At 43.0% G+C, this 13,030-nt stretch overlaps 1 protein-coding gene across 9 annotated transcripts in view; it reads right to left on the bottom strand.

Moving 5' to 3' along the window:
- FER1L6 (fer-1 like family member 6) overlaps window positions 1–13,030 on the bottom strand; it is a 77,266-nt gene that overhangs the window by 46,157 nt on the left and 18,079 nt on the right. For 8 of the 9 annotated variants that reach the window (XR_009489264.1, XM_059866538.1, XM_059866554.1 and 5 more), the window contains exons 2-9: window positions 10,418–10,500; window positions 9,588–9,714; window positions 8,916–8,970; window positions 8,689–8,820; window positions 7,968–8,030; window positions 3,298–3,376; window positions 1,632–1,788; window positions 371–557 (exon numbers count right to left, since the gene is read on the bottom strand). Coding sequence is in view for 8 of the 9 variants with exons in the window: in XM_059866538.1 (XP_059722521.1) it covers window positions 371–557; window positions 1,632–1,788; window positions 3,298–3,376; window positions 7,968–8,030; window positions 8,689–8,820; window positions 8,916–8,970; window positions 9,588–9,714; window positions 10,418–10,500 (883 nt within the window). In the remaining variant the exon portion in view is untranslated. Of the gene's footprint in view, window positions 1–370; window positions 558–1,255; window positions 1,574–1,631; window positions 1,789–3,297; window positions 3,377–7,967; window positions 8,031–8,688; window positions 8,821–8,915; window positions 8,971–9,587; window positions 9,715–10,417; window positions 10,501–13,030 lie in introns of those variants that run through there. The other variant, XM_059866546.1, reaches the window with a different exon arrangement.

The raw sequence follows: 13,030 nt of genomic DNA, 5'->3' as shown, positions 1-13,030 counted from the left end.
ACTGATTTCAGCCCTGCTCCCTTATTTCACTCAGGGGAGACCAGAACACAGCTCTTACCTAATCCCATGCTGTGTAAATCACTGTCTTGTAGCTCAGTGTTTTAGTAACAGTGCTACAGAATTCTCTTTCCCCTCCTGCTGCCTGCCTGTAACCCACTGCTGTGAGCCTGATATTAGATCTACTGGCATTAAATGTCTCCATTACTTTATTTCTGCATAATTTAAGAACTGAATATTTTCTGATGACCAAGACACAGGTTTTACCTAATTTATGTGACTGTAAGTTAAAGGACATCAGCATAATCACCTGCCTGTAGCACAGCTAATAAGAAATAAGGCCTACTTTTGTGATCAAGAGGATCCCAATTACCATTTGCCCTGCAAACATGACCACCACATAGGGATCCACAAGGTCCTTACTGTCGCCTATGAATGCTTTGGTGACATTGGCCATGATGCTAGAGTTCATTTTTGGAAGTCCTTCTGCTTTGTAAATTCTCACATAAAATCTGGCCCATGGTCTTTCAGATGGGAAGCCTTTGGGGATCAAGAGATTCCTGAAAGGAAGAGAGAAGCTGTTGGCTTAAAATTGAAAACTTGGACAATGAAGTGATATTTTTTCCACCAGCACTGTGATCTTGGGTTAGCAAGCACCTGAGAAAACACAGAAACGTATATGAATTTGCTTTTTCATCTGAACCAAAACCAATCTTTTTACCACAAGAAAATTATATGGCATTACTCAGCAAACTTTTCTATGTGATACAAAATCAGGTCCAGTCAGATAAGGTTTTCCAGACCTTGTTCAGTAAATTCTGAATATCTTTAAGGACAGAGATTTCCCACTGTCTTTGGGCCCCTGTTTCGTTTGACCATGTCCATGGTAAAACACAATATGTTCTGAAATTTCATTGTTCTTACCTGCCTCCAAAGCCTCTCATCCTTCTCCTGAAAAGAGCCACTCATCTGACAAAAGCCTTTCTCTGCCCTCTCCATGTATGATGCCCCTTTGAGTGCTCTCCTTTGGGCTCAAAAAGTCAACACCCACCACCTTTCCCCATGGACCATGTGCTCCCCCAGCTTGGTGACTTTCCACAGACTTGGTCCAGGATGTCAATACTGACCAGAAACATTGCTTCTGTAAAATTTAAAGTATGCTGGTAGCATATTTACCACCTTGAACTTCTGTATTTTACAAGGAGAATGATAACGTGATTGAGTTTATCTAAGGATATGGAAATATCCATACACTCACATCTGAGAGTGGAGGAGGAATAGGCTTTCCTCATATTCTTTCTTCTTGCTTCACTTCTTTAAGAAATCATTAATTGGTTTCATATCAATGAACGTTCTGTAAGGGGTAATGTGGAACTTAGCCAACAGGACTTGGTCAATTCTATCAGCTGCAGAGAAGGGACCCTAATGTGCTCTTCAATTTAGATGAGAGGATTGTAAAAACTCTCTTTGAGCATGTGAAAACAACCATGTGTACAATGTTATTCAGCTATTAACCCTGAGTTAACAAGGAAAGGACTGAAATGAGAGCAGAGACTTATTGAGGCCCCTAGTAAGGAAGAAAGCAGTAAAAAAAAAAAAAAAAAAAAAAAAGCCAAACCAAATTATTGCAGTACTTTTCAATCTGTTCCTCAGTATCAGCTGTTTTCTGTGTGGCTTGTATTGCATCACCTTTCCCCATCACACTGAGGTCACACTTCAGGTACCCTTTGGCTCCTGTCCTAATGTCAGCAGGGTCTGTGAGAAGTGCCCACTTGTCACAAAACTGATGACCTGTAAGAAGGACAAGCTTAAACACTCAAATAGACGATATAAAATCATGCAAGTATTTTCCTCTTCACGCCTGGAAAAGGTACATCAAACAATGTTTGTGCTGTCAGGAGGATTGTGCTGAAATGTATTTGTTTGCCAGACACTTCTCGAGGGTCCAAAATATTTTGTGACCAAAAAGGCAAGCAAAGGATTGATACAGAGCTTGTCAGAAACAAGTTCATTTTCATCACTGTTTGCTGAGATCCATGACTAAAGACCAGTGGAAGCCTGGGTGAGATTTCAGCAGCTGAACTAAGGCTGAGCCCTTATGAGGAAAGACCACCTCTTTGATGAGAACTGTCTGAAGATCGCAGAACTCTGGCAGCAAAACCCTTGCTGGGTGCTGTGGCCACTGTAATGCTGGCAGACAACTGAGAAAGGGAAGGAGACTGGACGGCCATCAGAGAAGGAAGAATGAGCCAGAAGCACGTTCAGCTCCATCTTTCAAGAAGGAAAATGTTCAAGACTATTCCCCCACAACAGCCCTTGCTGTAACCCTGTTTCAACAACCCTATCAAGAAAGGTCCTAAGGGTCCTAAGATCTCATGTGAAGTCATTGGACATCACCTTGGGTGGGTAAAGGAGTGGGAAGGAGAGACCACAGAGTACCAGGGATATGAGCTCAAGATCTACCCTCAGACGCCACCCTCCTGTTAAAATGTGAGTGGGAGATACAGGACAGAATTCAAGACTAACACAGCCTGAGCATGGACATGGACTGCTCATTGCAGATAGGCTATTCTTCTCTGGCTCTTACAGGAACCCTGCAGAGAGGGTGGCCCAAATGACTCTACACTCTTGCTATAACTGTGTGATGTCTACAGCAAGTGGCTTAAATATGCTCTTTCCCAAAGAGGAAGAGACCATGTCCCTGAGTAACTATTGAAGAGAAAAAGGTACATGTTTTGTGTATGGTTTTAAAAACCCCAAAAGAGAAGTAGGTGATCTTATCTTAGGTTCAAGTGTCAGAAAGCACTTAACAGCTCTGAAGAAGACAAATCAAGTGGACCCATGGTCACCTCTTTGTTGTCTTCTCTCTCCTGCTATGATCTGCTTCTCCTCTTGTCTTGTGCTCTCCTCACCATTCCTTCCACTCTCCATCCTGGTCTCCCTCCCTCTGCTCTTTCTATCCCAACACAGGTAAAAGAGCTTTGGATGCTCTGTAGCAAATGAGTGCAGTTGGATTTTATAGAATATTCAGCTGCCTGTTCTGACCACTTAAAGAAATGCCATTCTTGAACAGTGCTACCCACCAATGGGCAGATTGCCAAGGTGTTTTCAGTGTTGAACTTCTTTCCAACAGTTTGGCTGGTACTCTGCTATCCAAATAGGAAAACAACTCTTCTAAAACCTTTAAGTTGGTGTAAACCACAACCATCTGAGTGGAAAAGCAGCACATCTCCCTCTCCTCTCCTTCCCTCCCTCAAATCTCTCTTAGCAGACAAAAAGGGCAGAAAATGTGCCACTCACCTGGCTGAATATACACTGTCCCCAGATCCACTTTGAAGGAGCCTATCAGCACACTCCCAATCAGTTTATGGTGCATAACCTGTTAGAAAAAGCTGATTAAAGAATGTCAGGATCTCTCTTCACAGTCAGCCTAAGAAAGAGCATCCAAAGTTCACATTTGGTTCAGAGGCAATAAGCAGCAACTCCCAGCACCACCCAAAACTGGGGGCACATAGCCACAGCAGATACAGCCAGTATTTGAAATATGTTTTTTACCCAACATTGTGTCAATTTAGAAAACAATATAATTGCATCTGAGTGCAATCACACAGGTTCATGGGACAGAGTGCAGGAATTAGATCAAGATTAGACCACCTGCTCCTTCATAGCAGGTGCAGTTATATTACTTATCCTGGCAGTTTTAGCTAAATCATAATGAAACATAAACACATGGGACGTAACTGGTTTCACACTATGCTGCAGAAATCCTATCACTGTGCAATAGCTGAATTGCCATTAAAACTGAGTACACGCGGAGGAGAAAGAATGTGTTTCTTGGCAGCATTTTAATGTACACATAAACCAAGAGAGTAATTTCTAATCTACCCTCCCACTGTATTAATGAAATCAGAGAAGTGATAGAGATGTAAATTAGATGGCAAGCAGGCCCCAGCGAGTCTGTCCCTGCATTCTTCCTGCCAAGTGATGAATTTAATTTGATTTAATTCAAATTTAATTAATAATTTTCAATTGCCATGATTCCCAGACCTATGTATTTCCATGTCTGCTTTTCAAATACTTGCATGTGGTTAGATTTACAGACAAGGCAGAGGCTTCTTCTAAGGAAATATTTGCTCTAGAGCTGTATTTCTCAAAAAATATGTCTCACCTGGTTTCAGAATAGCTTAATAAGTTGAAACCTATTCCTTGGTTGTGGAAAAGTCTCTGAAAGAGGCTGAATTTTCTGGAATATCTTGCCCAAATTGCAAAGAGAAACTAAGGTCTTTCAAGTCTACAGAAGTTAAATCTAAATATTGGAAGTAAACAATCAGGCCTCTGACAGCATTTCACATTCACATCCTCGCTTTGGACCTACACATTGCAGATAAGGATATTTCTGGATAGGAAGACTTCTGCAATTTTGCACTGGATTGGTCATGTGACTTTATTTTCTACACTTTTCAAGAGCAGGAGACATCCATTTCCAGGTAAAGATCATTGACACCTTCGTCAAGATTCACCAGAAAATTCAAGAAGTTTCTAATTGCAATATAATGTTTTTCCCTGTTAAGGGCCTATGGCCACTGTGCCACTGTGACCTAGGGAACACACTCAGCTGTCCTTGCTAATTCCTCACTTCAACACAGAAGCAGTTTCTAGAGCTGAAAAATCAAGGGTGGACAAAGGAGCAGTTTTACTTTTCTATTGAGCTGAAAAATTAAATAACATTCATGTGGAAAAGGAGTTAGTGTGAAGTTAGTGCTGCATGCACAAGTACTGCTTTTCCAGTCCCTGGTGCTGTCAGGTCCCATCATAGCACTGGAGCCTCCCTCCTATGAGGTTGGACTAGAGTACACACAGGGTTGGGGGGAAGCCTTGAAATCTGTTTGGCTTCTCCCTGGAGCCAGGCAATATTACAGCTTTGGAGGAAATACATGGGAATGCCCAAATCAACAGATCCAACTGAGATAGATTAAAGGGGGAAGAAGGATGTAGACTTTCTGTAGGGAAAAAATCCCATGAGCTTCTTTAAGATTCAAAACCAGGATGAGGGTATGTGGTGAGTCCAAAGTGGTGCTGTTTCATTGCTGTTTGCTCATTTCCTCTCCATGACAGCCTGTCCAGAGAGAGTTAAATGTTAAATGTGTAAAACTCACTCCTCTGTCCCTGAGGTTTGCTTTGTGAAAAGCAAATGCCCCAGTTCCACTGAAATGATGCAGGTTTCCACTCCCTGCAGTGCATGCTGCTTTTAATGCTGAGGCAATAGCTCACTGCTTCTATCAAACACTCTACATCTTTCCTCATCCTTTTTTTTCCCAGTATATTTTCTTCTAATGCAACAAAGCAAGTGAGCGTGAAGTTCATAGCAAACACCCCTTGTCTTCTCTGAGGGGGAGCATCACATCCACACCATATCTAATTAAAGATTTGTGTCTTTTCACACTTGACTGTAGATGACTGAAGGATTTGTTTCAGATTTTCTGAATGAGCACAAACATGCATAGTGTTACACTGAGGAATAGTTCAGTAAGGGAGATACAGGTTTAGCACACAAGGGTCACCTTAGTTTTACTATGGTAGTACTACAAGTCTGCTGAAATGTACCAGAAGATAATAATGAAGAAAAAAATCTAGTAGTAAGCAGGTGCTGGGAAATTAACTGTCTCACTTTTCTCTCAAATGCAGGGTTTGAATACAGCTAGACCAACTACTAAACTGATGGACAAGGGCACTAACCTATTTTGTTTTCCTTGAGCTTCCATATGCAGATAAGTTCATAATGGAGGCTGCCAATCTTTGTTTCTTCTTAAGTAAGATTCATGCTAAGCAAGTGCTGTGAAACTTTCCATCCCTCAGGGTTTCCTTCACTCCAAGCACACATATTTCCCCTCTTTGTTGCTATTCCCCTGTAGATTGCATTCTCCAGAACTATGTTGCAAGGTAATGAATCTCTGTTTTCAGTAGCTTACATGAGCACTGCCCAAGGTTAGATCATGGTTGTTACTGAGCTTTTTCTTAAAGTCATTTTTACATAGAAGACCTTTAATTCCTTAGTGTTGCACCTTCATCAGCTATAAATAAAGTAAGTTTGCTGAGCCTGATGAAACTGTGCAGATATACAGCAGGGTAATGGTGACATGTTTTCCCACACCCCTATTGCAGTCAGAAGAAAGCTGGCACTTTCCCCTCCACTACTGAATATATGGAATCTTTATCAAAAGAATGTGAGATTGGAAAGACTGGCCATATCTCAGAGAAAAATACCTATACATCCCCAGCAGCACCAGCAGCACACAGGAGCTGGTGCCTTGGCAGTGTGCTGCTACACGAACCATGTCTGAAACACCTACGGGCCACAGGCTGTGATATGTCACAGCTGTGAGGTGACATCTACACCCAGGCCATTGTCAGCCTGTAGTAAATTCTGTCCTCACAGCTGAGATCAGATCTGCAGATACCTTATGTAGTAATGAACTTTAAATATCTGAGCTCTGAGTGTGGTACAGTGGATGTTTTAATGGAACTTTAGGATTCCAACTGTCAGTTTACTCCCAGCACTGAAAACCTACTTGTCCAGTTGTCCATGTGTGAAAGAACACATTTTATTCTGTAGCTGGGAAAAGTCACTCTGTTAGCAGCTCAGAAAAGGAAGTAGACAGTGATGTGTCCTATAGCTCCTGAGCACTGCTTGTTTCTGTCAAGCTCAGCCAGCACAGATCTTTTCCTGGTGTACATTATTGAAATGGACGAAGCACTCCAGGGAAAAAGAGCTTTTCCTGGAGCAACAACTGTTGCACTGTTTATTGCCAGAGAAATCTCTGACAAAATGGATGGACTTTTAGCAAAAACAAGAGTTCATGAAGGGCACAGCTGCTAAAGTTTCCAAATAAATACAAATGCAGCACTGTCCAGAGTCTCACGAGAGCTTTAATTCCTTAGCAGCTTTGCTACACATGGTGATGAGTTTTGGACAAGATAATTAACATGGCTCCATAGACTTGGCCTTCCAAACTGTGCATCATTATCTAATGTCCAAGCCCAAGAGCATGTGTGTCTTCTACCAGGACTGTTCTGAGATGTCACATAAACATGGAATCATTTAGGCTGGAAAAGATCTTAAAGATGGAGCCAAATAATTAACCCAGCATTGCCAAGTCCACCACAAAACCATGTCCCCAGCTGCTATATTCACATGCCTTTTAAATCCCTCTGGGGATGGTGATTCCACCCCTTCTCTGGGCAGTCTAGTCCAATGCCTGTCTACCCCTTCAGTGAAGAAATTTTCCTAATATCCAGTCTAAATTTCTCCTGGTCCAACTTGAGGCCATTTCCTCTTGGAATGTCCTGTCACTGGTTACTTGGGAGAAGAGACCAAGCCACACCTGTCTCTAAGCTTGTTTCAGGTATTTGTAGAGAGCAATAAGGTCCCCCTGTAGGACTTTAGTTGCAGTGAGCAGTGGAAGCAGCACTGAACCCTTGGAGAGTACTCCCCTGCTAATAGAAACCAACCAGTGACACTCAGGCAGCCCGAGAGCCCCTGCTGAGGAAAAGTGTCTGCATTAGATTAGTTCCATTTAGTTGAAACAGTTATATCTGAGGAACTGATGTAAACAAGAAGTTCCAACTCAGCCATTTGAAGCAAGAGGCGGGTTGAAAATTAGGTGGATGAAGGTGGTGAGAAGAGAGAACTAAGCTGAATTTTCTCATTCTTCCTTGCAGTTTGCCCCACAGCAATGAGTGTCCCTGAAAATGCAGACTAAATCTTCCTTTTGGGTATGTTCCTTCAAATCTCTGCCAGCTGACTCCTCCTCCTTACCCTCTCCTCTGTCCTCTTTCCTATACTTCATGTTGACTTTCTAGCACTCTTGGTACATAAAATTTTTTTAAACTACATTAAGAATCCTTTAGATTTGAAGTGACAGAAAAACAGTGACCTTTACTTACTGTGCTAAGCTTTCCTGGGTACTTACAGAGATGTTGATTATTTTGTCAAACAGCAACACCTGTGGTCCAACGAAATCGAACACGAAGTACTGTGGGAAGAGGGGGCAGCAGATGAGAACCATCCCTGGGCAGGCAGACAGTGCTGTCAGCTGCATGGCTCAGCATTTTGTGTTTCTGCACAGAGCCCAGGTGAGATGCTGGGGGGCAGGGGGGCAGTGGTGGACAAAGCAAAATTCTTTCTTTGACCCTGATGTGTTTCTGCCATGACCCAGACTTGTTTTCTACTCTGTTCCTTGCATGGCTGCTCAAGACTTGCTTCACAAATGCCCATGGGCCTCAGTCTGCATCAGAAGGTATTGTTAAAAGGGACCTGTTGGTTTTGTCACCAATTGGAACAAACATATGTCTAGGAAAGGCTGAAACCATGAAATAGAGGAGAAGGGAATGGAGGTGTGGAGAGGTGCAGTATAGACAAAGCTCCTAAATGGATGATTTAAAGAACTGCAGCAGCAGTGGTGGTAAGGCAGAATGTGCTGGAGAGGGTAGGGAACAGGTTGGACAGACCTTGAGAAGAGAAAGAGCAAACAGGTCTAAAACCCAAGGAAGCTATTGCTGGTGCTTTGTCTCCTGGAGAGACCTCCCTGCTCAGACATGGAGGTGCTGTAAATTTAATTCATCCCCTTATGAGCTACCAATGGCAACCCAGAACCATAGAAGAAAGTGTCTTTTTTAAGAGAAAGCACCTACTTCATTGTAGAAAGGGGCATTTGTGCCTTCTTTTACTGTTGTTTGCTTCTTCTCATCACCTATCTCGATGATCACCACAGGGTCGATGTTCTCGCCCACCAGCTGCCTGGCCTCGATGATGGTGATGGCAATCTGTGGGGCACAAGGACACCATGGACACTCCTGGGCTCAGGTCCAGCCTGCCTGGGGAATTCACAGTCACACAAGGGCTGTCACCCCCTGCTCACCTGGTAGTTCTGGGATTTCATCTCCTCTTCATGAATTCTGGTCACCAGCTTTGCCCTGTTTAAATGTCAGAAGAAGTCATTAGACATCTCTAGGCAAGAGCTGGTACTTGGACACACACTGGAAAGACTTCTCAACAGTAAACAAGTATTATTTATGGCAGACAGCTTTGGTGTGAACTGTTAGGCTCTCATCAGCAAAGACCATCTCTGTCTTTCTCATATACTTTTTGATAGGGAAATGTTTTGCATCCACACAAACCAGTGCAGTTACCTATCATGGCAATGATTTCACTTGTTGATCCCATCAAGCTTGACTCCAGTCCTCCCCAGACTGCATTGCTCTCCTGCTTGAACAGCACAACTACACAAGCTCTTTCCTATAGACATTGCTGTTCCCTTTGGCTTGTTTTGTTTAGCAGAGCTCCTTAGCGCAGTTGTGGCACGCCCTGGATCCCTTTCAACCTCTCCCTGCACTGGATAGCATCTGGTGATATCTCTGAGCTGGCAAGGGCATTCCACTCTGTCATGTGGGAGAGCAGGAGTGAGGGAATCACTGCTGTCAGCAAAGGGATTTTCTGTCAGATGTTTTGTTCAAGGTAATGCTCTTCCTGGAAAACAGGGATCTGGAAAAGATGTTTAGGGGGATGTTAGGTAAGATACATGAAGGAGCACCTTTTCCTATTTGGGCTTAAGGATCCAAAAGCACTGGACAGAGCATCACTGTTCATTAGGTCTTCCTCTGCCTCTCCCTGTCTTCCAAGAGTGTCATGGAGAAAACTTGAAATCTCATCATGATCACCTGATGAAGAAAACAGATAAGGAAGTAAAACCCACACCTGATTTCTAGCAGCAAAAATCTCACTTGGAGAAGAGCAGTGAATTCATCATGATGAACTGAATATTTTATGTATTTGGGTGTCCCAGTTAGACATACTCTCGTGGTCTGTATTGAGCAGCATTGATTACAGCAGCAGCTCCCCTCCTATGCAAAACCATTTCCCATATCCATGAGGCTGTGGCCACTCTCCTCACCCTGTGTGCACTCACAACAGGCACACACACACTATTGAGTAAATCTGCCAGCTTTATTGAGCCAGCCCATCCAGCCACCACAGCCCATGCAGGCTGTGTATTTATGGTTTCTAAAAGAAGCAGAACTTCCAGAGGAATTACACACTTGTAGTAAATTATCTACTTGTAAAGTAGAAAAAAAACCCTCAAAAATGTGCCATCTCTCTAAGGAAAGAGGCAGGCTGACATTTTTACTTTACTGCACCAGATAGAGCAGTATGAGCTCACAGAATCTGAACGTGAACTTCAGGAAACAGTTAACGCAAAAAGAATTAGCTCTCTGTTTATTTGGGAGTGATAAGGACTTTAGTGCCTGTTTTATCAATGCTGAGCCTTGACACACAATTCAAATGAGTTCACATGAAATTAGATCTAATATAATCCCCCACCACCTGCTCATCCCTGTTGAAATATTGATTTATGAGGCTTACCCAATGCGTCTTTGTTTGCAATAGTCAGCCCTTTCTCGCCTTTTTTCTTCTTCTTCAGCTTCATGCCAGCAAACAGCCCCTTTCTGAAACAGTAAAGAAAATTGATCAGTGCAGTATTTTCAAACTTTTCTCTGTACTGGATTCTAATTTAACTCAAGAAGTTGTTAAGAGGGAGTTTTGATTTCCTAGCACGATCATTATATTCTGAATTTCCTTTTATCAGCAGCAAACGAGAGAAACAAGACAAAGCTCTGACTTTTTGCTTCATCCAATGTAGTTTCTTTTTAAAATTTGGCCATGTTCAGGCAAATATAATGTGACAAGAGCCAAAACTTCTGTTCAAACCAAGATGGTAAGACGCAAAGAAAGGAAATCAAAGATAAGTTTCCCATCTACTGACTTCCCACAGATGTAGCTCATTCCTTATGCCTGTGACAAGACCAGAGATAAAAGGCAGATTAGAGGATCCAGAACAAAAGCAGCTTTCCAATGAATTGAGATAAAGTTATTTGTGCAAATACCCACTACACCCACGGTATCAGTGGCACACACACCACGTAATTTAGGTAGTTCTCACTCCCCTTCCGCAGCAAAGCAATGAACAAGCCTGAACAAGGGTTACTCCTCAAGCTGTGTTAGAGAGGTGTTTCTGCCTAGCATCAGTTCTTCCAAGAAAATAAATATGCCACATGTTTCAGAGGGAGAAACAATCCAATCTGCTTGACAACTTTGTGCTATTAACAGTACTGACAAACAAACCAAGCGGTGACAGGAAACACAAAGGATTTCATATAATAGCAGCATTTTTCAGGTTCTTTGTTGGCCACAAGCATGCAGTGACAAACATTCAGCTAATTTTCTTCCCCCTGTCATTAGAGGATTTGTTTGCCTAAATTCTTGTAGGTATAAAAATTTACCTGCAGAAGCACACAGTCCAATGAGCCAAAACAAGCAGGCACCTACAAGCTGAGTAAATCTGATAGTGACCAGTGCTCAAACATCTGAAATCATCTACAAACTCAAGCTGTGGAGGAAAAGATACTGCAAGCTGGAAAGGGGAGCTGGTAATGTTTAAAGGTTGTATTCAGAGCAAGCAAATTAAGTTTACTGGCCAGCCCAAGAGGAATGTCAGCAATGTAAGGTACAATAGCAGAAAATGTACAACTTCTTTGTGCCAAAGAATCCCAAAATGTGATCAGTATGAGTGGAAATGTAGCACCCAGACAAAAACAGGCCTCAAGCAAAGCAAGAGTCAGAGGATGGCTGCAGGAAATGGCCATTAATAAATACTGATGTGTTAAGTGGGCTGTCAAAACACTTGAAACTGCCTAAAGACAGAACTGCAGAAGGTGCCACAGGGTAACAGAAATAGAACTGGCCAAGCTTGGGATAACTGCAAGGTGCCAAGAGCAAAATCAATCTTTGAAGTACACCACATTTCCGTCTCAGGTTTTTATTCTGTCAGAGGTTTGGGCACAAATGGCATCAGGCTGCATCTGAGCTCTCCTGCACCCCTGACCCCAGAGGTTACCTTAGCCAAGATCACCATGCAGAGATGTGTCCCTGACCCCTGTCCCAGACCCAGAGGTCACCTTAGCCAGGATCACCATGCAGAGATGTGTCCCTGACCCCTGTCCCAGACCCAGAGGTCACCTTAGCCAAGATCACCATGCAGAGATGTGTCCCTGACCCCTGCCCCAAACCCCAGAGGTTACCTTAGCCAAGACAACCATGCAGAGATGTGTCCCTAACCCCTGTCCCAGACCCAGAGGTCACCTTAGCCAGGATCACCACACAGAGAAGTGTCTCAACAGCAGCAGAGAGGAGCAAGCACAGGTCACTTGCAAGGCTCAGCTATGGGAACAGAGTGTGGGTGTGTTCAGCAGGAGAGCAGGGTGGCATTCTCTGTACATGGGATTTGCCAGAGAGAATCTTCTCTGTGAGGGTCTAAACCAAGTAAATTAAGTCTTCAGGGAACTGAATGAATCAATCCTTCACAACAGGCTTCACCACTTTGATATGTAAACCACTTGTCAGCCAGTGTCAGTGTGCACCCCTGTAGGAATGTGCCCCCTGTTGACAAAGTAACCAAATTATCCTTTGTCTCCTTAAAAAGGAAAAAAGCCCAGAAGTTTCTCTCCTCAATTTGGTAAAAAGACACCTCATAAGACCTTTAGGACTTCACCTCAAACCTAGGGCTGCCAATTGGACAGAAGCCAAAAAGTCCTGCCTGGGTAATTCACTAGAAAAAGAAGAGAACAAAGGAAATCATCGCTTTTGTGAAGTGTTTTAGCAAGAGCAAAAACCTCTTGCCCCTAGCTTGAGTTTTCTCTGTAAGAGCTTTGTCATTTTGCCTTTTATTAAAACTTTTCTGTTTCCAACACTACCTCAGAAGTCATCCTGCTGATTTTATGCCATTCCAGGTAGCAGAGCTATCTTGGGTGTGGTGGTTTCTTTGAGAGCTCAAAAAACCTGGCTCGAGGAGAAAACCCTTCACACACCCTAATACTGTGCACTTGGGTAACATCCACACTGCTTAATATAAACACATAGGCATCCTGAAAGTGTTCTGAGGGTGAGATTTTTGTGGTAGACAGTTTGTTCTCATGGAAG

Source organism: Haemorhous mexicanus, chromosome 1 (genome assembly GCF_027477595.1).
Source record: "Haemorhous mexicanus isolate bHaeMex1 chromosome 1, bHaeMex1.pri, whole genome shotgun sequence".
Classification (NCBI taxonomy): Eukaryota; Metazoa; Chordata; class Aves; order Passeriformes; family Fringillidae; genus Haemorhous; species Haemorhous mexicanus.
The sequence above is the reverse complement of the archived record's forward strand: the minus strand, read 5'-3'. Positions and strand labels throughout refer to the sequence as shown.